This window comes from Magnolia sinica, chromosome 4, assembly GCF_029962835.1.
Source record: "Magnolia sinica isolate HGM2019 chromosome 4, MsV1, whole genome shotgun sequence".
In the NCBI taxonomy this organism is placed as follows: Eukaryota; Viridiplantae; Streptophyta; class Magnoliopsida; order Magnoliales; family Magnoliaceae; genus Magnolia; species Magnolia sinica.
The window spans coordinates 60,821,177-60,848,443 of record NC_080576.1 but is presented as its reverse complement, the minus strand read 5'-3'; the positions used below and the strand labels follow the sequence as shown (position 1 = coordinate 60,848,443).

The window sequence follows — 27,267 nt, the reverse complement described above, 5'->3', positions numbered from 1 at the left end:
TTGTGCCACGTGTCGGATTGAAGAGTATACACTATTTTTGAAGTTGTGCCGATTAACATACAAGTCTAGCCCAAGGTTAATAACATTGACACCGTTTCTGTTGTGTGTTATCCATTCCAACGGCTATGGCTTCAATACAGAACCTGGAAAAGTGGGTCGTTGATCTTCTCCTCCCTTCCCTATACCAAAAGAAGCAAAACCCAACTCCTGTTTTCCTTCCAATACCCATTTCCAGAAGATCCGCTCTTCTATTTACGGTTCTGCCAGTCAACCTCATTGCTATCTCCCCACCAGCATCCCATGCCAGAGAGCGGAGGAGCAGGAAAACCATCCCTATTGAGGACTACATGACCAGCTGTTAGTCACTTCCTTTCCCTTTCAAAAACTATCTCTATAGTTCAGTAATTGGGTTGTTGTTGTTGTTGTCTTCTTTTTTTTTTTTTTTTTTTTTTTTTTTTTTTGAAATTCCTTCATATGTATGCATTGGGGGTGGCAATGGGTCGGGTTTGGGCCGACCTGACACTTAGCACGCAAGGCCTGAGCCTGGCATGGGCTTAGCATAGCACGCCGGAGCCCGAACAAAAAAAAAGGTTAGGCCCGGACCCAACCAGCCCACCTGAAGTGATAAAGTCCCTAATTTCCACTTATCCATTAATCAAGTATGCCACATATGCACAAAGAAATCAACATTTTAGATGAATGAAACCAATATTCCCCATTCAAGACTGATGGTTGCATAACTAGGGATTAGAATGACACATCTGTAGGGTATCACACATTTAGATATAAAGTCGGGTCTAGTCGGGCAAAATTGGCGTGAACCTAAGCCTGACCCGAAAATTGATCGGGCCCATGCATGCAAGGCGCAAGCCTGGCCCACAGGCCAACCTAGTAGGTCTGAGTCTGGCCCAAAGCAGTGTTGGGCTCGTCGGGTTGGGCAGTTTACTTGGCCCATTGCCACGTTTAATAGGTATGTGGGTATGCATGTAACCATGTATGTTCTTATGTATGAATGTTATTGAAGTCATTGAATCACTGTAATTCAATAATTGAGTGACTTTTATTCTTTCATGTATGTATTTGTATATCTATGTTGGTATGTGTGCATATGCATGTGGGTATGTGTATAAAATTTATGTCTTTTATGTATGAATGTATCGAAGACATTGAATCACTATGATTTAGCAATTGGGTGACTTTTATTCCTTCATGGATGTATGTCTGTGTATGTTGTTATGTGGTTATGTATGTAACCATATACATTTTTTGTATCTGAGTGTTATTGAAGACATTGAATGACTACGATTCAGCAATTGGGTCTTCTATTTATTATGTATATGCATGGTGGGTTATGTATATAACTCTGTATGTACTCTTATGTATGAGAGTTATTAAAGAGATTGAATTGTTTATGGTGACCTTCTGACCACAATGACATAAATTGTTCATACTGAGGGATGGCCATTTGGAATTTTTCTTTGAGGGAAAATTACCAAAGAAGTTCCTATGGACTTTACATTTCTAAAGGCTCCTAAGAATTGTGTATTTGGACCAAATCCCAACATGGATTATAACGTTGTTATTTCTAAAACAAAATAACGACTTCTATTTCCCATGAGTCAGATACTTTCCATTTCCCCATGTTGTATGTTGCCATTTCATTATGTACATTATCTTATATAGTGGTAATACTGGTTTTGTTATGGGGTCATAACACCGTTTTTAAGCCTTCTTTTTTAATGAGACTTGCCAGCCCAGACGCATGTAGAGCCCTGCTCATTTGCATACTATCAAAGGTGCAAATATGGAACGTGTGTGAGATCTGAGCTTTCCATTGGTTACACCAAACTAATTAGGTCTTTTGGCAACAAAAAAAAAAAAACAACGAGGCAGTTTCACTCAATTGACCTACAATGTACGGAAATTTTATTTTATTTTTTTTTTATTTTTTATTTTTTTTTAAGCCATCAATTTGTTTTGTACAGTATGGTGCACTTGATGAGTGAAGCAACCTTTTTCTTAAAGCAATTATCCAATGGAAAGCTTAGATCTCAAACACACGCCACACTAAAACATGGGCTTTGCTTATAGGGCCCAACATGTGAGTGGCTTGGTGAACCTCCTTTTTTTATTACCATTTTGTCCTTTCACTGCTAAAAAAACTAGCTGCTAACATTATCCTAGTCACTACATTTTGGTTAGTTTCGTAATTTTCAATTGCCAAATTGATCAAGCACTTTCTGTTTATTGACCAACCAACAAATGCACTTCTTGAAGAAGATTTGGCACTCACACTCTTCTGTCCTCCGGGGGACCAAGAGGTTCTTTCTCTCACATAATTTTGCCTACCTATTCCACTTCCGTGCGAGATGAAATGGGATTCAAACCCATGATACAATATTCTTGTATATCGATTTAGCAAACCAATGCCTTCATCCAAATGAATCATTCTTCTAGTCTCTCTCCACCCCCCGCCCCAAAACTGACCCACGGCATAGTGCCCATTTGCTTCACGCGCAGGAAGGCAACGAAGTTCAGTTCAAGAGACCGCAAAAGAGTGGAGCAGCCTTTTCCCTCCTCCTTCCTCAACCCTACCAATCCTACCAAGGTGGAGAGGAAATTCGGGCACTAGGGTTTCTCAAAGCTAAGGATCTATTGCTCTGATACCATGTAAAAAAAAGTTGGAATGGTTATGTCATTGTTAATAAACTCTATGGAGCTAGACATCCATCTGCTCGAGTCTCATGTTTCTGAACTTTGCAAAACGAGTTCTCCGGGGCAGGGTTTTTCTGTTGTTTTTTACTTGTGTTTTGGGGTTAGTACCTCACTCATAGGCTTTGGGTTCCTTGCAGCGCAGTGCCAAGGCTGAGGTTGAGGGTTCAAGTCCCTCCTTCCGCTCCTAGCTTCATCGTTCAGCGGTCACGAGTGGAGTAGGCAACTAGTGGAGTGCGTAAGTCATCGGTTCAAATCCGATAAAGGAGGGATTTTTTTTTTTTTCATCAAGATTGGGATGGTGTTCAATGTACCGTACTGTATTGAAAAGAATGCATTGGATGCATGCCCAGGCATTGAGAAGGAAGGACGCTTTCAGAGGCATCCATCACCCTTTTCAAATCTAAAGCTTTTTTGAGTTGTTTCATTAATTAATGTTATAGAATTAAGTCTCCATTTGGTAAACACCTAAAAATAAGTTCATCTCATTTTCAAGGTATTCCATTACGGTAACGGTGATTGTAATGGCCACCTCTTTTTCTTTTTTCTTTAAAAAGCAAAATAAAAAACAAATCTATTTTGGCCCCATAAAGGACAGTTACAAGGCCATTACGGGTCTTTTTTTTTTCGTAACGGCCGTTATGACCCCGTAACACGCAACAGTTACTACTATTACCATTACATAACTATTTTGGAATACCTTGTTCAATGTAGTTAACAATAATCGTGCATTAAAAATCTTGATCTCTAATGCATAATGAGTTAATGTTAACAGTCATTATGTATTAGAGATTAAAATCTTTATATATAATTACTAATGACTAAAATGAGATGAATGCTTTTTAAGTGTCCATGAAATAGGGCTTAAAGAGTTCCAAAACTAAAAGAATGCACAATCTTCTTAGTTGTTGTTTTGATATAGAAGGATTAACCATTTCTCAAAGTTTGTAATATCACAATATGTCAAATGCAATAATCTGAAAGTGGGGTGTTGATTTGGCATAGTATTTGAAAATATGCGTATCAGTGACCTACCGTGAGATGCTTGATTTAATATTTATCTGTAAACTAAGAAATGATATCACATAGTGTCACATAGCTTTGTCCTAGGAATGTGGGGTTGGCTTCAAGAATCCTATTTTTCGAAGTATATATGGAATAAAAAATTTATTTTGGTGATGGTTGGTTGAATGGATGCCCACCATACATCAACCCTACTCCTTTACCCGGGCTTGGGACTCCAATATCAACAATGTACCGAGCTATCTTGGTGTATGGGTGAGTAGTCAATCCAATATGTAGTGTATTTGGCTGATATTGTTCATCTTGATTTGAGATGGAAGTGTTGAACACATGCACATTGTCGACATGATTGGGAAAGAGAGAGAGAGAAGAGGAAAAGAGGAAGAAGGGAGAAAGAATGAGTGAAAAGAGAGAATAAGATGTTAGGGTTCACACCCCTCCTCTCTTATTTTATTTAAGTCCTAAATACAAAAATGACCATAATACCCTTAATAACAAAAGAAAGAATTCCTAGCATATCCCAAGTGACTAGTAGTAACATAAAGTGACTGAGGACTAAAGATAAGTAAGCCTAATGAAAAAGAGGTGGGTTGTACAATAGATGCCCCACATTCGATAACACTCCCCCTCAAGCTGGAGCATCCATATCGTGAATGCCCAACCTGAGAAAGAGACGGTTTAGCTGCTGAGTATGTCTGAGAGCTTTCTTGAACATATCTACTAGTTGGTCTTGGGACTTGACGAATGGCATGCAAATTTCCTTGCTAGCAACTTTCTTCCTGATGAAGTGATAGTTGACCTTGATGTATTTGGTTCTCTCATGATAGACAAGATTGTTGGTAATATGAGAAGCTACTTGATTCTCACAATATAACCTCACAGGAGTATCAACCATAAATTCAAGCTTGCATATTAACGTCTTTAGCCAAGCTAGTTCACACGTTGCATGGGCCATTGCCTTGTATGTAGCCTCAACACTTGAATGGGTGACTACACTCTGCTTCCTACTCTTCTATGTAACAAGATTACCACCTACAAAAGTACAACAACCAATGGTAGGTTTCCTATTAGATGGAGAACAAACCCAATATGCATTAGAATATTCTTTTACACTAAGATGACCATTCTGCTTATAAAAAGGATACCACGACTAAGATCTCCCTTAATTACTTGAGGATATAAAGCACGGCCTCCATATGAGGGACCTGGGGATCCTACGTAAATTGATTGACCACGATGACTGGATATGTGATATTAGGTCAGGTAATCTTTAGATAGATCAATTTTCTAACCATGTAACAATATCTCTCTGGATCATTAACCAACTTTCTCCGATCCATACTAAGTTTCTTGTTTGTACCGTGGGAGTTTCAATGGGCTTGGCTCCCAGAAGACCTATTTCATCCAATAAACCCATCATATATTTTTGTTGTAATAAATTGTTTCCATGTTAAACCTGGCTACTTCAATGCCTAAGAACTATCGAACATAGCCCAAGTCCTTCATATAAAAGTGTTGCTATATAAAAAATAAAATTCAACTTATCAACCCCTCACTATCACTTCCTTTAATGATGATACCATCCACATACACAACCAACACAATATTGCTCGTCTGACTTCGTCTTACAAAAATAGAATGGTTGGCTTGGCTACGTTTCATCTCGAATTCAAACACCACTTTATTAAACTTGTCTTTAATGATGATATCATCCACATACACAATCAACACAATAGTGTTTGTCTCACTTTGCCTTACAAAAATAGAATGGTCAGCCTGGCGGCGTTTCATCCCAAATTCGAACACCAATTTACTAAACTTGTCAAACCAATTTCTTGGAGATTGTTTCAAATAATAAATTGATTTCTTAAGACGACATACTTTATCTAACCCCTTATTTGATTCGCCTTAAGCAACAAACCCATGCGGTTGCCCCATGTGGACTTCTTCAACCAGATCTCCATGAAGAAAAGCATTCTTCTCATAAAGCTTATACAAAAGCCAATCCAAATTTACAGCAATGGAAACAAACACACATGCAGAATGAAGCTTTGTCAAAAGAGATCTCTAAATAGTTGACTCCTAGAATCCAAGAGCAATCTTTTACAACCAACCAAGCTTTTAGCTAATCAACTAAACCATTGAGATTATATTTCACTGTACATACCCATCTACATCCAATTGTGCTCTTTCTAGTAGGTAGTTTAGGGCCTATATGCACGTTGTAGAGGCATCTCCCCAACTCCAGTAGTAATGTCTGGTACGATGGAAAGCTTAGTAGTGGAACTATTCATAAACTGTAAAGATTTTCCTCCCTTGGAGAAATATAGTTTGTTTAAAGAATGTGACATCAACGGATACATAACATCTATGGAAAATAAGATTATATTATTTGTTTCCTTTTTTGGTATGAGAGTACCCAATAACCAAGAAAAATATACTTGATAGTCCATTAGTTCAAACTTGTCATGAACATGATCAAGCTGATGGACGAAACTCACATAATTGAATACTTTTGGAGGAATAGAGAAAGAAGGAATTTGAGGACACAGGATGGAGATGTGATTTTCCATCTAGGACAGATGAAGGCATCCAATTTATTAAGTAGCATGCAGTTAAGACTGCATCACTCCAGAATATTTTTGGAATCTTTATATTCAACAACAATGCCCTAATAACCTCAAGTAAATGATGGTTCTTATGTTAAGCTACCTCATTTGGTTGTGGTGTGTATACAGATGAAGTTTGGTGAAAAATGCCATAAAAGATATAAGTTAAAATCATGAGATATATATTCCATAGCATTATTTGAACGTAGAAGACACGCTTTCGAATTGAATTCCGTCCATATGAAATTCTTTAAAACAAGAAAATACTTCTGATTTATCTTTCATCAAATATAATCATGTTATTCGAGAGTAATCATCCATAAAGATAACAAAGTACTTAAAGCATATAAACTAGTACGATGAATTGGACCCCAAAATCATGATATACTAAATAAAAAGGTTTATCACTTCTCTTGTCCACACTAGGAAGAAACGACACTCTATAGTGCTTGCTCAACTCACAAGCCTCACTCTCTATCTTAGACGTATGTGACAGCAATGAAACTAGACTCTTTAAACTATTAAAAGAAGATGACCAATCCTAGAATGCCACTGATGTGGAGAGATGTTTGTCTGCAATGCAGCTCCGATTATACCATTGTTGAGGTAATAAAGTCCATTCACTTTTATGCCCTCTGCTAATCATCATCCCTGTCTTTAGATCCTGAAATTCACAATAAGAAGGTTAAATGTGACAAAACAATTTAAAGATCTGGTTAGTTTACTCACTGATAACAAACTCAAGGAAATTTAGGAATGTAAAGTATGAATGACAATGAAAGTGACAGGGTAGCATAAGTAGTACCCGACCTAGACACATGGGTTCAAGTACCATATGCTAATGTGATAGAAGAAATGGACGATGACTTAACTAACTGAGACAATACAATGTGCTTATCAACCATATGATCAGAAGCTCTTATGTCAATGACCCAAGGTATACGACTATACGATTCAAGATAAACTATACTTGACTGAGCGAGAGTAGTTTGTGGAGGATGATGCGTGAGTGGAATAATCCTTCTGAAGTTTGGCATATTCTTCCTTGGACAACATAATTGTATCACCTGCAGTACTGGGCTTGGAAACAAAAGAGATAGGCATCTGAAGAGAAAACTTGATTTGCCCAAGCAAGCTTACCAACAAAATCCCAACATGTCTTAACCGTGTGGCTACTAAGACCACAATGAGTAATTGCTGATTAACATGACGATGTCCGAGGTTACCATTGAAATTTGTATCACTACCTCCCCAATTATTTGTCTCCATAGTGACCTCCTCTTAGCTCCTTACCACCAAAACGACCACCATGACTACGACCATGACCACCGCCACAACTTCTCCCGTCCCCTCTACTAGATGTACAAAGGAATGTAGAATGATCTAACAAAGATGAACTCTATACACTAACCACACTGAATATGAGCGAATGCCTTAGTGATTGATAGAATCTCACTAACTCTAAGAATTTGAGCTCGGAAAGGCTCGAACTTGGGACAAAGACCGGAGAGAAATTTATCAACATGAAATTTCTTTCTCTACCATCTCATAGTCTCATAATCAGTAGACATGGGCTGGTATACGTTCAGTTATTCCCACATGCCTCGTAAGGCTGAATAATACTCTTCGACGTTCTTATCTCCTTGTTGAAGAGCGGAGATATTTTGAAGTAACTTGTAGATCCAAGGTAAATTCTTTTCACCTAAATACGTTTCTCTCAGATTTTCCTATACTTCCTTTGTTGTCTTGAAAAAGATAGCGTTTGCACTGATTTGAGGCTCCATACTATTCCATAATAAAGCTTTGATCTTAGCATACTCCACCACCCAACCTTCGTATTCCATTGAACTTTCTTCAAGTTTGGAGGGAGTCAAATATTTTTATTTCCTTTAACCCATAAGGAATACCTCTATCGATGCGGCCCATTGTAGTAATTTGCTCCATTAAGTTTAGTCGATGTAATCTAAAGGTTATCAACTCAGATGGAGATAAAAGATTAGTCTTGGCTTCATTCTTGACATTCATGGATGCAGGAGAAATCAATCACACAAGGGAAGAATGTTTAACTTTAACTTACCCAACACGTATTTCAAAAAACAACATATATCAAGCATCACGATCACCTAATTGCACTTCTTATTTCAACACCTCTGCACGTACACTTACTTTTTAATCCTTTCCATACACACCTTTGATCTCAAATCTAGCCATAGACACGATAGGCCACTTTGATCCATGGAGTTATAAGAAAGTAGGCTTCACACCCATTTAATTCCGGGACACAATCACATGATCCACCATATGGTAGTTGGGAAAGGACTGGTGTTGGTTAGCCCCTAACTGACTTTAGGATTCCACTTGAAATAAATAGAAGAAAGAAAATAAAAGAAATGAGAGAAATCAAGGCGTGGATAAACCAAAGCTCTGATGCCGTGTGTGTGTGAGAGAGAGAGAGAGAGAAGAGCAGACACACCCCCCCCCCTCCCCCAAGTTTTATTGAAGTCATAAGTACAATAATGACCGTAATACCCTTAATAATTCCAACGTCCTAAGCAAAGTGACAAATGACTAGTGATGAGTGAGCCTAATGTAAAAGAGGTGGGCCGTACAGACTTCAGTAGTATGGCCTACATCCGATAACACACATTGTATGTTAGCTATTTCATGATAACACTACTCCACGTTATTTCTTCAGGAGGAATGCTAATTCCAAATTCCTTCCAAACACAAATGCCCCACCTGGGCAAACATGGCATGTGCTGGGATCTGAGGTGTTCATAGGGTGGAACCGACACTAACTGTTACTTGCCCAAAATTCTTGCTGGTCCATTTATTAGGTGGGCCATACATGTATGAAGAAATGGACGGATATAAAATGATAACTGGTGGCCTGTAATCAAGGTGCTTGTGTTGTTCACTTGATGAGTGGGCTGACCTAATTTTTTGAGCATCTGATAAACATACGACCCAAACACTAGCCAACTAGCACTTGTTGTACATTTTTGTTTCAAGCTTGAAGGTGGGGCACTTGGAATTTGCTTCTTTAGAGAAATACGTGGATGGTCTTAGTTGGGTGTTTGTTTCCACATAGGAGGATGGGTTTGTCTTCAGTGCGTATGCTAGACTCCTTTATATCTCGAGTTTTTGAGAAGCATATAAATCAAGTTAACTAATTCTAAACTAGATCTAGGCCTATTTTGTGGATCAAAACACAAATTTGAGTGGGATTCGATGAATCAAAGTGGAGTTGACCATTTTGGGAAAAATTGGAAGGAAGGGTAAGCCATCACTTCTTTTTTTTTTGGTATTTATATGTAAAGGGCCCTAATCCACCAAATCATGTTTGATTAGGCAGGTCACGCTGACGCTACCTGACAGAAAACATTCTTTCCAGTGAATGGCTCATTAAACAATCAAACACATGTCCAAAACCAAAAAGAAAACATACTTTGGATCCACACATTTTTTAGAATTCTACCGGTTTTTTATTCTCCCAAAAACACATTTTTTCCATTGCAGGGCCGAACATATCAGCAGCAAGCTGGCTGATACACTGCCCGATACGGTTATGTAATTCTTTGGTCAGTGAACTCCAATATGCATGGGGTTGCTCTTTAAAATAAATTCAAGAGTGATTGATCATTAGGCAAGGAAAGTAACCGTGCATTTTTTTTTTTTCAATGTTTCAGGGTCAATGCAAGATATTTTCCTGTTATCAAATAGTATTCTCAGTACATTGCCTCTTTGTGGTCTTCAATTAAATCAATGTTGTTAAATCATTTAAGTATTAAGCATAGCATTTTTTGTGTTTTACTTTTCTTTCATTGAATATCTTTAAGTTTGAAACTTTGTCATGAAAAGCAGCTGATGGACTGAAGTACTACGACCTAGTGGAGGGGAAGGGGCCCAGAGCTGACAAAGGTTCAATTGTACAGGTTTGATATGTTGAAACTAGATGATTTTTTCCTACCGTATTATTGAACTGATCTTACTGGAATGATGGATATTCTTATGACATTAGTTTCTATGGTTTATGCCTTTGTAGGTCCATTTTGACTGTCTATATCGTGGTATTACGGCAGTCTCGAGTCGAGAATCTAAAATTTTAGCAGGCAATCGAATTATTGCACAGGTTATCTTCCATAACCCGCTTGTCTAATGTCTTAGTGTGATTTTTAAAAAGATGGATATTTAATCTGGTTTCAACAGTGTACGTTTTCTCCTTTGATATTATCATGATACTTTCACCATCCAATCAAATATATTCCATGTCACTATTCTTTTGTGTTTATCGCGATCATCACCGGTTCTACCGCGGTGATACGGATTGGCTGAGTTCCAGGTGGGTGCAAACCCACCTAATTGAAGCAGAATACCCACATCAAAATCCACATACCAGCTATATTTTGAGAAATTAAAGCACAGGTCATGGTGTATTAGATTTTGTCTCTATAAGCCTATTTGTGGATGCCCACAAAATGTATCCTTTGATCGGAAAAGGATCCAATGAGGTAAAGGAATCAATTATTGAAGTCCAACTTTACTCGGGCAATGATTCAGAAGTTTGTCATGTATTCCTCTTGAAGTCTTTTGTTTTTTTTCTTTCATGTGCTCAATATGCCATCATAGGATTGCAACCTATTTGGCCCCACAAAGTCAATCCAAGAAATGTAGAGTGAAAGCTAAAAGTCAGTCACATTAAAACAAGCCAATGGTAAGCAAAGTCAAATTGAAGCAACCTGCTCAAAGCCTATCCGAGGTGCACCGATCCTTCTCTTTGCTTGAATTGTTATTCTCCTCAGGGTAACACATTAGAATTCAAAGAGAGAACAACATGGAAACATTTTTATGAATGATTTGTCTTGCAAGCAAGCATTTATCACTAGGAAAGTAAAGGAACCAATGAATCATGCCCTCATCCATTGTTCAGTGGCCATACAATTCACAAAACTTCTTCATCAAATCTTTTTTGGAATCTCTTGGGTGTTCCAAGCAAAGATGGAAATTAGTTAAGTGGTTGGAAGGGAGGCTAATTTAGCAATGACCTATGTATGCATTCAAATGTTTTCTCCTATGCAATTTTGTGGGGTCTATTGAGTGGAAGAAAAGGAATTTTATACAAAAGGCATTGTTGATGTTGAAACTAATAGCTATAGTCAAATTGAGTGCCCGTTAAAAGAAATTTCAAGATGTCACTGGAAATCTGAAGATAGTCGGACAAGCTAGCTTATGTAAGGAAAGACCGATTATGAGGTGGAAACACTACTTGACTATTGAACTCACTTCTGATCAGTGTTCTAAATATTGGTATCGCGTTGCGTATCGCATCCTTGGGATACAAATACATATCAGTCATCGCACTCATAGTTCTGAAAATTGGAATCGGTATCGTATCGGCTGATACAGGAGTATCTTGTCCGTATCGACTCGATACAATACGTGATACAGGGTTGAATCAACCATATCGGAATCAGTTGGACCGTATCGGTCGATACAGCCCATATCGGAGACGATACAGAGCCGATATGGCTGATATGGGGCTGATACATGCCAATACGCCCTTAAAGCCCCAAATTTTAATTAATTTATTTTTTCCAAAAATTCACTCATGTCTCCTCTGCTTCTTTTCATTTAAACCATGGAAGAATCTTAAAAACTCATTTCAGGCTAGATCTAGACCTATTTTAGGATCAAAACAGATGATTGGAATGGGATTCGGCAAATTGAAGCGAAGTGGACCATTAAGGGAGAAATCAGAAAGAAGGGTAAACCTTCACTTTTTTCTGTTTTCTTTTCATCTGTTTTTGTTGCATTTTCAATGTAATGGGCCATTGTTCACTAAATCATGTTTAATTTTTGTTCAATTTGGGCCCATTTAGTTTATCTTCAAAAAGTCAAATCGGCAAACAACATTCTCATTAAAAAATGGTTCGATACACGATTGAATACATGGTCAAAAACACACACACAAAAAAAATATATGATAAATTTGTGAATATCTCATTTTTTTCCTTTTTGTTTTTGTATTTTTTTTTTGCTTCAAAATTTTATTTTATTTTTTTTTTTGACTGATACGGGCTGATACAGCCCCGATTTCGATACACGATGCCGTATTGTATCATTTTTCCGCAGGGCTGATATGGTGGTCGATATCGTCATTCAGAACCATGATCGCACGGAATATATCATTTGTATCGAGTAATTCATCGCACTTTGGGGAACATGGGGAAACATTGGAAAAATGGTTGAATTTTTCAATGAAACTTTAGGGATTGTTAGAGAAGACCTTATACACACTTTTAAACCATAACATCTCAAAAAAGAAGTGCACATAATAGGTTTCCTTTGTATAGGGTCCTAAGCTATGCGTTATGTGACTGAACTAATGCAACTTATATTTGAATTGAATGCATAACATTTAGAGTGTATGTGATGATCATTTCATCAAATGCTCCTCTAAATACTTTGAAATTAGTCTCAATTGACAGCTGAGTGAAGGGAAATTTCGAAAAAATATATATATTTTTTAATTTTTTTATTAAAAATGATTTTTATTTTTTGAAAATTGACAAGGACTTAACAAATCAGCAGATCAGCCCTCATACATGCTTGATTTCATGTTTGGAGTGCAACATTGCAAGCAATTTGGGAGAAATTGATAAAATTTTGAATTTTCCCCAAAATTTTCTAAATCATACCACCTACACTCAAATTTCAAAATTAGAGTGTATGTGATGATCATTTCATCAAATACTCTTAAATACTTCAAAATTAGTCTTAGTTGACAACTGGTTGAAGGAAAATTTCGAAAAAAAAAAACTTGGAGAACATGAAAAACCAATGGATATCGAAATCAAAGTTCCAACTCCATGATTTGTCATGCAAAATATGAAGAACCAATGGATTTGTAACCATTTGACACTGATTTAACATAATTTTTAAAAAAAAAAAAAAGAAAGAAAAAAAGAAGGAATCGAAAATTGAAAATGCTCACCGCATCAAACGTGGGATATATCGGCATTACTTGTGCTTTTCGTATTGCACAGGTAAGATACAAGATATATCGTGGGATATATCAGCTGATATCATTTATATTTAAAACATTGCTTCCGATGGAACTCAATAATCTAGTCCTGGCCAATGTATTATGTGTTTATAGATATGAAGTGGAGATGTTGAATTTTCCTTTTTGAGACTGATTGGACTAATGGACTCAAACAGAGACAAGGTGAGAGGACTGCTCAATGGATTGAAGATCTTGACATCATCCTTGTCAAGGCATCTACTCGTTGAGGGTGATTAGATTAATCTTGTATCATGGGCATCAGAAAGAAGTCCGTCTATGGATAGTAGAAAGGAGAGAAGAAAGAGAGAAAGAAAGAAGAATGGATGAGGAAGAAGAAGAGGAAGGAGAAGGAGAAAGAAAGAGGGGAGAGAAAGAGAGGGTTTAGGGCAAGATACTTGGGTTAGCCCAAAGAATAACATTTACTTTGTTGTGTTTATTGTGCTTTGAAAACAAACATGGTGTTTTTTCTAGCCCTTATTGTTTGTCTCACATTAGATAGAGGAGCTTTAAATCACTTTCATAAGAAAAGGAGCTTCTGTAGGGGCTTGAATCCCTTCTAAAGACTTTATTGAGGAGCGTGGGGTGGGTGTGCCCTGTGCAACTTTTCACAAATGTGCAGCCATGCACTGAGCCAAGCCAATTTGTGGCGCGATGCAATGTAGTTTAGTTTAGTGTGGTGTATGGTGTGTATGTGTAGCTCTTTTCCTTGCCACAGGTAATTTTTTAATGTTTTTTTAAATTTAAAAAATAAATGTTTTATGTAACAATTTTCTCTTCAATCTTTGTAACGTCTTTCTCTTTAATCTTTGTAACGGTTTTTTCTTTAATTTTTAATCATCACAAACAGTTACAAAAAGTGAGTCTCTGCTTTTTATATAACCATAGCAGCGTCTAAACCAAGGTAGGGAAACCACTGCCTGCTTTCCCTGTCTCGTTTTCTCTCTCCTTCCAACATCTTTCAAATCCTTGTGCAATCAGAGTCCCCTGTAGTTTCCTGGCTCGATCTAGTGGTGGAACCAGAATTTAGCACATGTATGAGGTGGACTGTTTAAATCCTTGGGACTTTTCTGTTGTTGATCCAGTGCACTCCTATGGGGTGGAACTACTCCCAAAGAAAGCGACTTGGTCATGTTTGTTCTCTTCCTGCAACATCATTGATACTCAAATAAAAGCTAAAGAGGTTTTTCAAATACACACATTACAAGCACCATCTTACAAAAGTATGATCTCTTCAGTTCTTAACCTTTTTGAATTTACTAGTTTAGGACTATTATGGCTTCAAACGCATATATGAAAATTATGAACCAAGAACTTGTCAGGTTGGACCGGTTCAATGGAACTAACTTTTGATGGTGGCAAAAAAAGGTGTTGTTTTTGCTGACATCGTTAAAATTGGCTCATGTGCTAATTGAACTTTGCCTTCCTTGTGAACTCGAACCCAGTTCATCCTATGCTCTTAAGAAATGAAAAGATGATGACTACACGTGCAAGAATCATATCCTCAATCTGTTGCCGATTAAATCTATGATTTATACTTTGAAACTGGTACTGCTTGAAAGTTGTCAAAATCTTTAGAAAAACAATATAAAACTAATGAAGCAGGCACTGAAAAGTATGTTGTGAGCAAATATTTCAAAGATCAAATGGTGAATGAGAAACCTCTATTGTCATAAGTGCATGAACTACAAGGGAAAGTTCATGAAATAAGATATTTGGATAGATGAACAATTCCAAGTAGCTGCAATCATAGAAAAATTGTCAACATCTTGGAATGACTACTTGAATACCCTTAGACACAAAAATAAATATACGTCCCTTGAAAGACTCAAACTCCACCCGCTAATTGAGGAAGAGTTTAAAATAGAGACAAAAGGAGGAACTGGAAACTGTATTTAAGGTAAATGTGACAGAGGAAAGGAAAGAAAAACCATAACATGGCAAACCTAACCATTTAGCTCTTAAAAAGAAAAACATGAAAGATAAACCCAAAAACCCAACCAGAATCAAAATCAGAAAAAACCCAAGGACCAGAGAAAGAAGGGTGGTGGCTGCTATGTGTGTTGTAAACTTGCACATTATGCTATAGTGCTATGATTGCAAGAAACCTAAGGCTAATCAGCAACAACCACAGCCTACTCACAAGAGTTTCAACACAAAGGTCATGGATTTGAGTACCCATCGTGGTGTGTGTGGGTGTGAGTGTGTGTTAATACACACACACACACAGCCTAACCCAGAAACGCAAGCAAGCATGAATGGAAGAGCCATTTGTAACAGTAATTTCTAAGGTCAACATGGTCAGTGGGGGGAAAGAGTAGTGGATGGTGGATCGTGCATCCACTCATTTCTGTTTTGGTAGAAACCTGTTCAAGACATACGAACCTGTTGTGAATGACTTAAAACTCGTTCTTGTAGTGAGCGTAACTTATGCACCAGAAATGAGGAAAAACCTGGTCTGTGAGTATCTCTTGAACAAGTCTGGTTTTAAACTTTTGATGGAATCTGATCAATTTGTTATTTCCAAGAAAATTGTACTTGTTGGAAAAGATTATGCTTGTGATGGGATGTTTAAAATTGAGTGTTATTAATAAGAACATAGCTTCTAGTTATTCTGCTTATATTATTGTCATTGGATGTGTAGCTTCTAATTATTCTTCTTATATTATTGTCATTGGATGTATGGCCTGGACGCTTATGATATGTTAACTTCAGACTGTTGAAAAACATGGGTAAAGTTGGTCTCATTCCTAAAGCGAGCAATGAAATTCACAAAGGTTATGAGGTGTGCACCCAATCTAACATCACCAAATAAAAATAAAATCTTTCATGGTGTTGAAAGTGATAATAATATTCTAGATATGGTACACTTTGACATATGTGACTTTAAAATAAAATAAAATAAAAAAAGAAGAAAAAACACGATGACTAAAGGTGGTCAGTCATATTTTGTTACTTCTATAGATGACTACTCAAATTTACCTGTGTATTTCTGTTAAGAAATAAAGTTAAAGCTTTAAAAAAGTTTAAGGTGTACAAATCAAAAGTTGAAAACTAAACTAGCAATAAAATTAAAATTATCAAAAGCAATAGAGGTGGAGAATATACCTCTAAAGAATTTGTAGAATTCTGTGATTCTAATAGAACTAGGAAACAAGTCTCTGCCCTGTACACCCCTCAACAAAACGGAGTAGCCAAACACAAAAAACAAAACATTAATAGAGATGGTAAATGTGATGTTAATTATTTTCCGGCTTACCTAAATACCTATGGGGAGAAGCTCCCTTGTCTGCATGTTATGCTCTTAAGAGTCCAATAGAATAATAGACAACCTATGATATTTGAAATGGTAGATTGCCTAATCTTAGTCACCTTAGAGTGTGGGGTTGTCTAGCTCATGTTAGGATGACAAATCCTAAAAGACCCAAACTATGACCTAAAACCTAGAAATGCGCATTCATAGGATATTCTCAGAATAGCGCATTCTATAGATTCTTAAATATAAATGTCAAATAAGTCATAGAATCAGTATATGCTAGCTTTTTTAAAGATAAACTCAATCATAAACTGATTCTAGTGTTCGTAAGAGGATTAGTGAAACACCCATAGAAAACAAAGATTCTAAACCAAGGAGAAGTAAGAGAGTCAGGACAACTATTAGTTTTGGACCTAATTTTGAGACTTACATGGTGGAAGATGACCCTATAACCTTTCAAGATGCAATGACCTCCTGCGATTCTCCCTTTTGGAAGGAAGTAGTGAATGATGAAATAGATTTTATACTTTCTAATGAAACATAGATCCTAGTTGATCTTCCTCTAGGTGTGAAGACTTCAGTAAAAAAAAAAAAGAATTTTCAAGAAGAAAAGTGAGACAAATGGCTCTGTAGAGAAGTATAAAGCCATATTAGTCCTTATAGCGTCGGTTGTCATCCATAGGTTATCAGTTAATCAAATGGATGTAAAAACTGCATTCCTGAATGGCGATCTGGAGGAAGAAATCTATATGGATTAGCCTGAAGGGTTTGTGATAACATGAGAGGAAAATAATGTGAGCTGGTTAAATCTTTATATACTTTAAAACAAGGGCCTAAACAATGGCATAAGAAGTTTGACCAGAAAATCTTATCATATGGGTTTAAAATAAATAAAGCAGACAAATATATATACTAAAAAACCACTAATATAGAGAAATATATATACTGAAAAGCCACTTATATGAATAGATATACTGAAAAACCGTATATACAGTTATTATATGCTTGTATGTGGATGAGATGTTGATTTTTGGTACGAATTTAGAAGTCATTCTAGAAACAAAAAACTTTTTATCATCAATATTCAAAATGAAGGATTTAGGTGAAGCGGATTTATTACTAGGAATGAAAATAGAATTGCTTTTCACAATCCTACTATACCAAGAATATTCTTACAAAGCATAATACCTTTGATGGTAAACTGGTGAGTATACCATTCGATCCTAGTGTTACATTAACTAGAAATAAAGGTCATGGTTTTTTAAAGCGTGAATATGCAGGCGTGATTGATAGCTTAATATATGCAATAAACTGTACGAGGCATTATATAGCCTATGCAGTTAGTAAATTGAGTCGATAATCACATAACCCTAGTAGAAGTCATTGGAATATTGTATTTAGAGTATCAAGATATCTAAAAAAAAAAAAAACTTTAAATTATGCCCTTCAATTTTCTAGTTATGTTGCTATTTTAAAAGGGTTAAGTAATGTAGACTGGAACTCTTACATTGATGAGTCTAAATCCACAGGTGCCTATATCTTCACCTTAGGTAGAAGTGTGATCTCATAGAAATCGAAGAAACAACAGTTATATCTCATTCAACCATGGAATATGAGATCATAGTCCTAAGAGCCGGGGAAGAAGCTACATGGATAAAAACTTTAGGAAGTAATTTGTCTTTAGGGCTAAACCTATCCTCTTATTGTAATCATTTATTGAATTATCTCCGGTATTATCGTTATCTCCATCTTGGCGATACCGATAATACTGGTAGCGATACCGATAACACCGGTAGTATTAGAAATTCCAGGCATCAACAATGTATCGCTAAGTATCGCCAACGTATCGATATCACCAATAATCAATATTTTCAATTGTGTAAATTTTAGGTGTCACTTATATTGCCAATGTATCGTTATGGTCAATATTTTCGACTGTGTAAATTCTAGGTGCCGCTTGCATCACAAGTGTATTGGTGATATTTCAATAATATCGCCAAAGTAGAGATATCACGAAAGTTTATTTATATAAAAAAAATTCTATTTCATTTTTTTATGAGCACATTGTTGTATGCAGTTTTCAATTTGTCGTTGTTAATATTGATAATATCTCAATATTATTGTTATCGCAACATGCGCGACATCAAGACAACAACTTTCGTTTCCTTTCCAGTTGTTGATGATTTTTTAGCAAAATATCACAAGTTGCCGATATTCTGCAATATCGATGGATGTTTGGATGGATGATTGGATGGTTAGACTGTTTCTTACAACTACACATGCTTTTAAGCCCCCATTAAATGGAAACTTATTGGGCATACATTCTTTTTGAAACTTTTTATTCCTAACTATGCAAATACATGCATTTTAGCATCTCATGAAGTTTCACTGAAAACCCTATGGTTTTTCCCATGTTTTCCTGCATTTCTGGTTATCAGCAATACTATCGGCGATATCGATATTGTTTCCGTATCCCCGGCCAACAAAACTTATAGCGATACTGATTCTTCGAACACTGATTGTAATACATTGTGATTGTGCAGCTATCAATAGAGCCCAAAACAAAATATACAATTTGAAATCCAGCAGGTGCGACTAAACTGCAACTGTGTTAGGAGTTAAGGACATTGAGATGATAGTTATCAACTTTGTCAGATCATGTGAGAATTTGGCTAATCCTTTAACAAAAGATAGAGAAAAAACATTGAGGGGAATGAGATTGTAGCCCTTAAAATAAATTTCAATCTTATGAACCCAACTTGATAAATGGAAATCCTAGGAAATCTAAGTTCAATGGGTAATTGAGATTGGGAGTTTGATTAAAGAGCACCAACATGAATGAGAACTGACATTCTGAAAATCACATTCCGGAGGTGTGAAATGGTGCTACTACCATAATATGAGATAGGCTGGATTAAATTCCTTAATGAGATTATAACTATTATAGTTGGATATTGGTTACAAGATGTCCTTGATAGACTCACTTATATATGATTCTGGAAGTATGGCCGCTTCCTATGACATTTGGAGCTGAATCTCTAGAGCGCTCATGAAACAGGATTTTGCACATGGCATGGAAATCTTGTGGTTGAAAAATGTGAGCAAATTAACTTGAGTCTTATAGTAAAAGAATACAAGTTCAAAGCTCAATTCACTAATATTCTAATAAGAATCAGGTTAAGTTACGGATATAGGTTCAAATTGTTTGATATCTATATCTATTCATATTCTTCATAGTTGCCCCAAGTTTTATTTTTATTTTTTTGTAATTAAAAAAAAAAAACATTTTATTTTTAATCAAGAGGGAGATTCTTGTGTTTATAGTGGTCTCAAGACAAACCTGGTGGTGTTTTTTTAGCTCGTGTCTTTCCCACATTGGATAGGGTAGAGCTCTAAATCACCTTCATAAGAAAAGGAGCTTCCTTGGGGGCTCGAGTCGCTTCTAGAGTATGCATGAGGAGCATGGGGGTAGGTGTGCCTCTGCAATTTTTTAGACATGTGCTTGCTGAGCTGCACCATGTTGGGTGTCATGCCCCAAAATTCAAGTACAGAGTGTGCACCCTCAGACCCAAGTTTCGAGTCGTAACTCGTACACAAAGTGTACTAACTTCATTCCATTATACGATTATTCAGAGGCAAAATTAATATTCATTTCTACATTCCAACTAGGTCCATTCACAATCATTTACACAATGATTTAATCATCAACATTCGTCCATTCTCAACATTTAATCAGCAGAAATTTGTCATCATTCATCAGTCAATACAGCTTACCAATGAATACTTGCTACAGACTTAAAACAATTCAATTAAATAAAATCAATCAAATGCTTAAAATCCTACAACTAATCAAATCATCCTAACAAATAAACTTCTAATTGAATAATTAGGAATGGTCCAAATGCGGTCAGTTCCTCTTCTGATAGGTACAACTACGTCTCATGTGTGACGTGCACCAGTTCAACCACAACTTCTTATTCTTGGGCCAACTCATCAGCTAATTGCTCATCTCTACAGTTTTACATCAATAAAAGGTAAGCTGGTCAGGCCTAGTGAGAATACCCGACATGGTTTTTTACATCAAATTATAATAGAATGTCAATAATCATATACAATAAACTTTTTTTTTTTAAATGCAAATATTATGCAATGCATTAATGCATCAAGTGAGAATCCGTCCACTTGCTTGAGTTGGAAACCCGTCAACCCGCATCCGCCCCTTGACAGGCTTTTACTATTTGGTAGGCATAGGCAAGGCCCGCATCTACTCCTTAACTAGGCTTCCATTAGTATAATGGGCTTCTGGTAATGATTCTACTAGGTATATCATCTAGGGAGGTCCTCCAGGAATTCAGCACGTGTCATGTATGCAATTGATAGATGCACAAGCATATCAAGTAATCATGAGTTAGGTATTGCATAGATCATTTCGATTATTACATTTGAATCAACATAGTCCCATACTATCCAGTATATCATTCAATTCATGTCCAGTTATTAATTCGACATATAAGTTGCATTAATACAGTAACTCAAATAATTGATTATACCACATTAATTAAATCAAATCATTATTATTATATTAATACAGAAATCAATCATTCATCTAAATCAACTAAGAGTACATGACTATTATATCAGAGTAAGTGTACAACATATTAAACAATCCATCTATTTTAACTTGATGGATGGGAAACATATCGGGATCACTCATCTTGATGCGGTGGAGATGATTCCGTGAACCAATGGTTTGAATTGAATTAGAATTTCCTAAAATTACATAAAGAAGAATTATTTTTAATCAATAATGAATCAACATATGATTCATTATCTATCATTTCTTCTAATCGATGCTACTCATCCAATGGTTCGATCGCTCTGGCATTTAAGATTTTAATTTATTTTAATCTTAAGAAATTAATGAATGGTGATGATTTAATCATATATTTCAGATTATGTCATATAATTCTCTGTACCAAGTTGTATCTTGTGTAGAGAATTACTCTTTCGGTATTTATTCAATTTCGTTAGATTAAAGAAGAAAATTGATAAATCTATGATCATTACAGTCTATTAAGGTGTCGAATTGGTTTGATTCTTAAAAATATTATATAATTAAGTCTTAGAACACCCATGAATAGTACAGATCATACCGATCGATGTCCATAATGGAAAATTTTCACCTTTTGCACATCAGCCTTAAAACCATGCGCATCAGTGTACCTTTCCATATGAATGAATTAAACCTACACAATGGATATTTGACTGATCCAATTTGTCCAATGTGTTGATCATGCCAAATTAACTATTGCATAAAGAAAACAAAGAAAAAAAAAATACACTAACCTGAATAGACGAATTCCAAAAATCTTCCTTCCCACTTTCACTTTCGTGTTTTTTTATTTTACAAGTTTTTCTTTGGTTCTTTTAATTTTGATAGGACTCTTTATCTCTTACGTTCCCTTTTTAAGGGAGAGGGTTCATTGGGAGACTATGAGATACAAGGAAAGTTTTGAATAAGGAGAGATAAAGAGGAAGGATGATAAGATCGGTGGATCTATTTCCCACTCAAAATTAAATTTAAAAATTTAAAATTTAAAATTTATTAAATTGCGGGCATTACATTGGGCCAGGCTATGATTGTGGTCGTTGTGGCACAGAGCGATGCAGTCTGGTGTGTGGTTTTGTTCCTTGCCATGGGCAATTTTTTAATGTTTTTTAATTTAAAAAATCAAATGTCTTGCGTAACGATTTTCTCTTTAAGCTTTATAACTGTCTTCTCTTTATCTTTGTAATGTTTTTCTTTAATTTTTTTAACTGTCTCAAACCGTTACAGAAAGAGAGAGTCTTTGCTCTCCATATAAACCGTAGTAGTCTAAACCATGGCAAGAAAAACCCATGCCTCTCTCTCTCTCTCTCTCTCTCTCTCTCTCTCTCTCTCTCTCTCTCTACAACATCTTTCAAATCCTTGTGCAATTTGAGTCCCTTGTAGTTTTCCCGCTCGATCTGGTAGTGCATCTAGAGTTGAATACATGTTTGAGGTGGGCCGTTTAAATCCTTGAGACTTTTCTATTGTCGATCCAGTGCACTCATGGGGGCAAATTAATTCTAAAGATAGTGACCTGCTTGTGTTTGGTCTATTCCTGCAACATTGTTGTTGCTTAAATAAATCTAAAGAGGTTTTCCAGATGTACACAGCAATCCCCATCCTTACAAAAGTACGATTTTTTTTCCCAATTAGCCTTTTTGAATTAGCGTACTTTATATATGAGATAAAGAAAAGAGTATGATAATCATTAGTAATACAAGAGAACATATACATTTAAATATATCTCTCTACCACCAACCCCCAGCGTTGTTACGCCCGTGCGCACACGCGCAAAGCAACAGTTTCCCTAGTATCCCGGGGGTGAGCATGACTGTTTATCATGGTCAAAGTGCACAGCTGACTCAAGTGATGACAGTGGGTGCCTTAGGTAAAAAATCAGCAAGTTGATCTTTCAACTTTTGATGAAAGAGGTAAATCTCCTTTGAAACTGCTTTGTCACAAATAAAATGATAATCAACTTCAATGTGCGTAGTGTGAATAGACAATATGTAACTATCAACCAAGTTATCACAGTGAAGACTAAAGAGTCATGGGAGAGGAGGCATAAAGCCCAAATGCAGACAACAAGGTGCACAAAAGGAATTCTCACACATCATGAGCAATAGCTCGATATTTTGCCTCAACATTGGAATGAGCTGTGACAAATTATTTCTTGCTTTTCCAGGTGACGAGATCTGCACCAACCAAGGTGCAATAACCGGAAGTGGATTGATGATTAGAAGGCGACCCAACCCAATTAGTGTCCTTATAGGCCTCAATTTGCAAATGATCTTGTTTGGAATAAAGAATGCCTTAACCAAGAGAACCCTTTAAAAACTTCATGATATAATAAACAACATGAAAGTGACAGGTGGAAGGATCATGCATAAATTAGCTCACCAGACTAACAGCATGGCCAATATCTAGATGGTTCATGGTAAGATAAATGAGTTTGCCAACAAGGGGCTAATACATGCCAACATCAAGAATAGGATCTCCACTATCTAGTTGGAGACAATGATTTTGCTTAATGGGGGTATCCATAGGCTGGGTGCCCAGAAGGCAGTACCGTGGAGAAGATCAAGAGTATACTTCCTTGAGAGATCACGATACCTCAATGTAAACACACGACTTCAATACCTACAAAATAGCATAAATGCCCAACTTCCTGATGCAGGAGAATTAACCACTTGCTCTAAAAGCTCGAACTATTAGAGTATGGCGAATTAATCCCTTTATCTTGTAGCCTAGGCCCCACATCTCATGCGTCAGGACCTCGGCCGAACCCCCCTCGTGGGCTCGTGGGCCCCAAATCACATGGGCCGCCCACCCCGAGTGTGTCCCCGCATCCCATGGGCTACCCCACTCGAGCTCGGTGTGAAATGCCCCTGCATTAATCACCCCCGGTGAGGAGTCTCGAACACGAGACCTCCCCCGTGGGCCCCAAATCACATGGGTCACCCACCCCGGGTGTGTCCCCGCATCCCACGGGCTACCCCACTCGAGCCCGGTGTGAAATGCCCCTGCATTAGTTCCTTTATCTCAAACTCCTTGCCTAGAAATGATTTTGAGGACTAGATTGCACCTACATCATCAGACATGACGATAATATCATCAACGTAAACAATCACAATAAAGAAGCCCAAAGCACGCTTGAAGAACACAGTATGATTAGCGTGGCTTCTAGTGTATCTGAACTTTAGTAAGCCGTGACTAAAGCGCTCAAACCACTCAGAGATTGCTTCAAACCATATATAGCCTTACAAAGTTTATGAATGGACCCCTTTTCGACAGCAAGAAGAAACACAAGAGGAGGAGCCGTACACACTTATTGAACATATCTATGCAAGAAGACATTTTTAAATTGAGTTGTTGAAGAGGCCCGAAGAAATTGGCAGCTAAGGAGAGCAAGACTCGCAAGGCTGTCCTACCATACATTGTTGATGTCACCCATACAAACAGATAATGTCAGCAGTCATCTCCACCAAAAACCCCTGCCATCAGCCTGGAAATTTACTTCGATACTAAGTGGAGAGCAGAAAAAAAGAAAGAGAGAGGATGAGAGAGAGAGAGTTTAGGATAATATACTTGTGTCAAAGAGTAACACATACTTTATTTTATATATGAGAGAAATATGGTACTCCTCAGGAATACAAGAGACTATACACATGCATACTCTCTACAATATCTTTCTACATGGATATCAGCTCGCATCAGGATGAAATTTGGGACGTACTCATTACTGTAGAAGTTGAATTTAGTTATTTATTATATGAGGCCAACGAAGTAACCAATCCCTTGCTAATGAAATTTAGCCTGTCCTTCCACTAGGGCTCCTCAACTCTTTTTTGTAACTGTTTCAGCCTATGTTTGAAAACTTTGATAAACATGACTCAAACTTGGCTTATCAATTCAATTCAATTCTCTCTGGTCACAACTCACAACTTTTCCAAGACTAGGCTGGCTTCACTCGATTTCACAAAACTTGGAACTGAGAAAACAACTCAATAGAACTAACAACTATATATATATATATATATATATAATTTAAATAAGTAAATAAATAAATAACTCTAGTTACTAAGAAAGTACAATATTTCATAAATTAAAGTTTTAAACGCCATCAACTCTGTTCAAGACTTGGAAAAAAAAAAAAACCCTTGCCCGAGTTACTCCATTAGACTCAACTCAATAAACTTTTGGCCAAGTGGAGTTTCGAGTTTCAAAACTATGTTTTGGAACATTTTGTCAGTTTTTGGCCATTATCCTAGATTCAATTCTTCTGCGTAGCATTCATAGTTTGAAGGTATAATATGATTCTTGACCAAACCAAATAGTGTTTTTGGTTTGGCGCAACAACTGTAATGGTGGGGGCCACATTTCAATGATCTGGCAGGCCTAATCATGGATGGGCCATGTCCTAAAATTCTACTTTATTAGATCTCAATTGATCCAATCGGTGGCCTGTAAGTGGACAGTTTAGGGAATGTTCCACATTCAATGAGAAAGTTTCTGCTAATCCCATGGCTAAACTTATTTGATGGGGTACATCTTTGGGGCATGACTCATCCAAACTGGGTTCCACTAGCTTGATGACCTGGATCACAGAAAAGTGGCCCACCTGCAGCTGCTGTCCCAAATTAAAAATGCCCATCTAGTCTGGTTGAGCATCGAATGCTTCCTCTGCAATTTTTGGTCTCCTTGATAGTTGTCCATTTCAGAAATAAAATAGTTACTGACGTGGTCCCATGATGCTTAAGTAGCCATATGCATTTACCATCGGAGCACCCCCGGGAAAAGAACGGAAGCGTGAATACGTCGACAGCGCAAATGGTCTCTTTTCTGCCCAGGCTGCACCAAAACCACCCCCAGCTATGTACTCCATAACTGAGGGGATGAAAGTAGGAGGGAAGGTGAATTTCTCTCCCTCATTCATTTTGAATCTGCAATCTAATGTCCTCGACATATCTTGATTTCTATGCGATTACCCTTTTGATTTTTATGTTATATCTTGATTGCACAGAGGACCGTAATCGTGCCTCCGGAGGCTGGGTATGGCAAAAAGGGAATGAATGAGATCCCGGTAAATACTGCATTTTGATTCTAAAACTTGTTCATTTATAATCAAATCCACTCAGTGCAATGGCAACAGTGTTCAAGTGGTGTTCCCTGGTGTTGTGTGTTAACTCATTTGGACCCCCATGCCTCTCCGTGTATGGTTGCACGCAAACATGTCCATGCCCACGTTAAGCATGTGCATGTGTTTAAAATAATATTATAAAAGGGTGATGCCATGGCCATGTGACCATCCAATGTGCATGCAAGATACATGCAGCCCAATCCTACCTATCCAAATCATGGGCCCCATTTGGGGATGGAGCATAGCCCAGAAATCACACCAATTAGATGATCTTAAAACCATTGGATTTCACCCATTGAATTTTGATTGATGCCATTTTTTAACCATCCATTTGATGGTCACTAATGGCATGTTTAGGATTGTCCTGTCAGTGTGATATTTGGGCTATGCTCTATCCATATCCGGCCCATGACTTGGATTGTGCAAATTAGCGTAAATGTATGCCACATGTACATTAGATGAGTTCAGGTGCCCAGTGAGATATAGCTATCCAAATTTTATTTCTCCCTGCAAAAATGGGTGCTGGATTTGTCATCTACATGTTCTATCTGTGTTCATGCCCCCATTAAGGAAGTTCACGTGCGTATACACATGCTTATCAAAAGAAAAGGGAGGGAGGGGGGGGAATCTTGCTCACTGAATTTCTGTTTATTTTGCAGCCAGGGGCTACCTTTGAAATGAATGTAGAGCTTTTAGAAGTTGTACCTTTGAAATGAATGTAGAGCTTTTACAAGTTTTACCTCCATCAGAGAAGTAGCCTAAGTTAGGTGAATCACATGGTCACATGAATTTTAACACCCTATGGCAAATGATTCTTTTGTATATTTCCCATTGAAATGAATTTTGTAAGCATTGGTGCTATTAAATATTTCTGTA

At 37.0% G+C, this 27,267-nt stretch overlaps 1 protein-coding gene across 1 annotated transcript; it reads left to right on the top strand.

Annotated features, from left to right (window-relative positions):
• Window positions 1-27,267, top strand: LOC131243145 (peptidyl-prolyl cis-trans isomerase FKBP18, chloroplastic). The gene is made up of 7 exons (XM_058242276.1): window positions 1-357; window positions 10,209-10,279; window positions 10,390-10,476; window positions 26,015-26,164; window positions 26,275-26,334; window positions 27,051-27,096; window positions 27,132-27,267. Exons 1-7 carry the CDS (start codon window positions 126-128, stop codon window positions 27,146-27,148), a joined length of 663 nt encoding a protein of 220 aa, XP_058098259.1. The 5' UTR covers window positions 1-125; the 3' UTR covers window positions 27,149-27,267.

Excerpts from the sequence above, each read along its gene's own strand:
- LOC131243145 (XM_058242276.1), top strand. The coding sequence starts at position 126 with ATGGCTTCAATACAGAACCTGGAAAAGTGGGTCGTTGATCTTCTCCTC. Across the intron at positions 358-10,208 it reads TGAGGACTACATGACCAGCT|CTGATGGACTGAAGTACTAC; the intron begins GTTAGTCACTTC and ends CATGAAAAGCAG. Across the intron at positions 26,335-27,050 it reads AGGGAATGAATGAGATCCCG|CCAGGGGCTACCTTTGAAAT; the intron begins GTAAATACTGCA and ends TTTATTTTGCAG.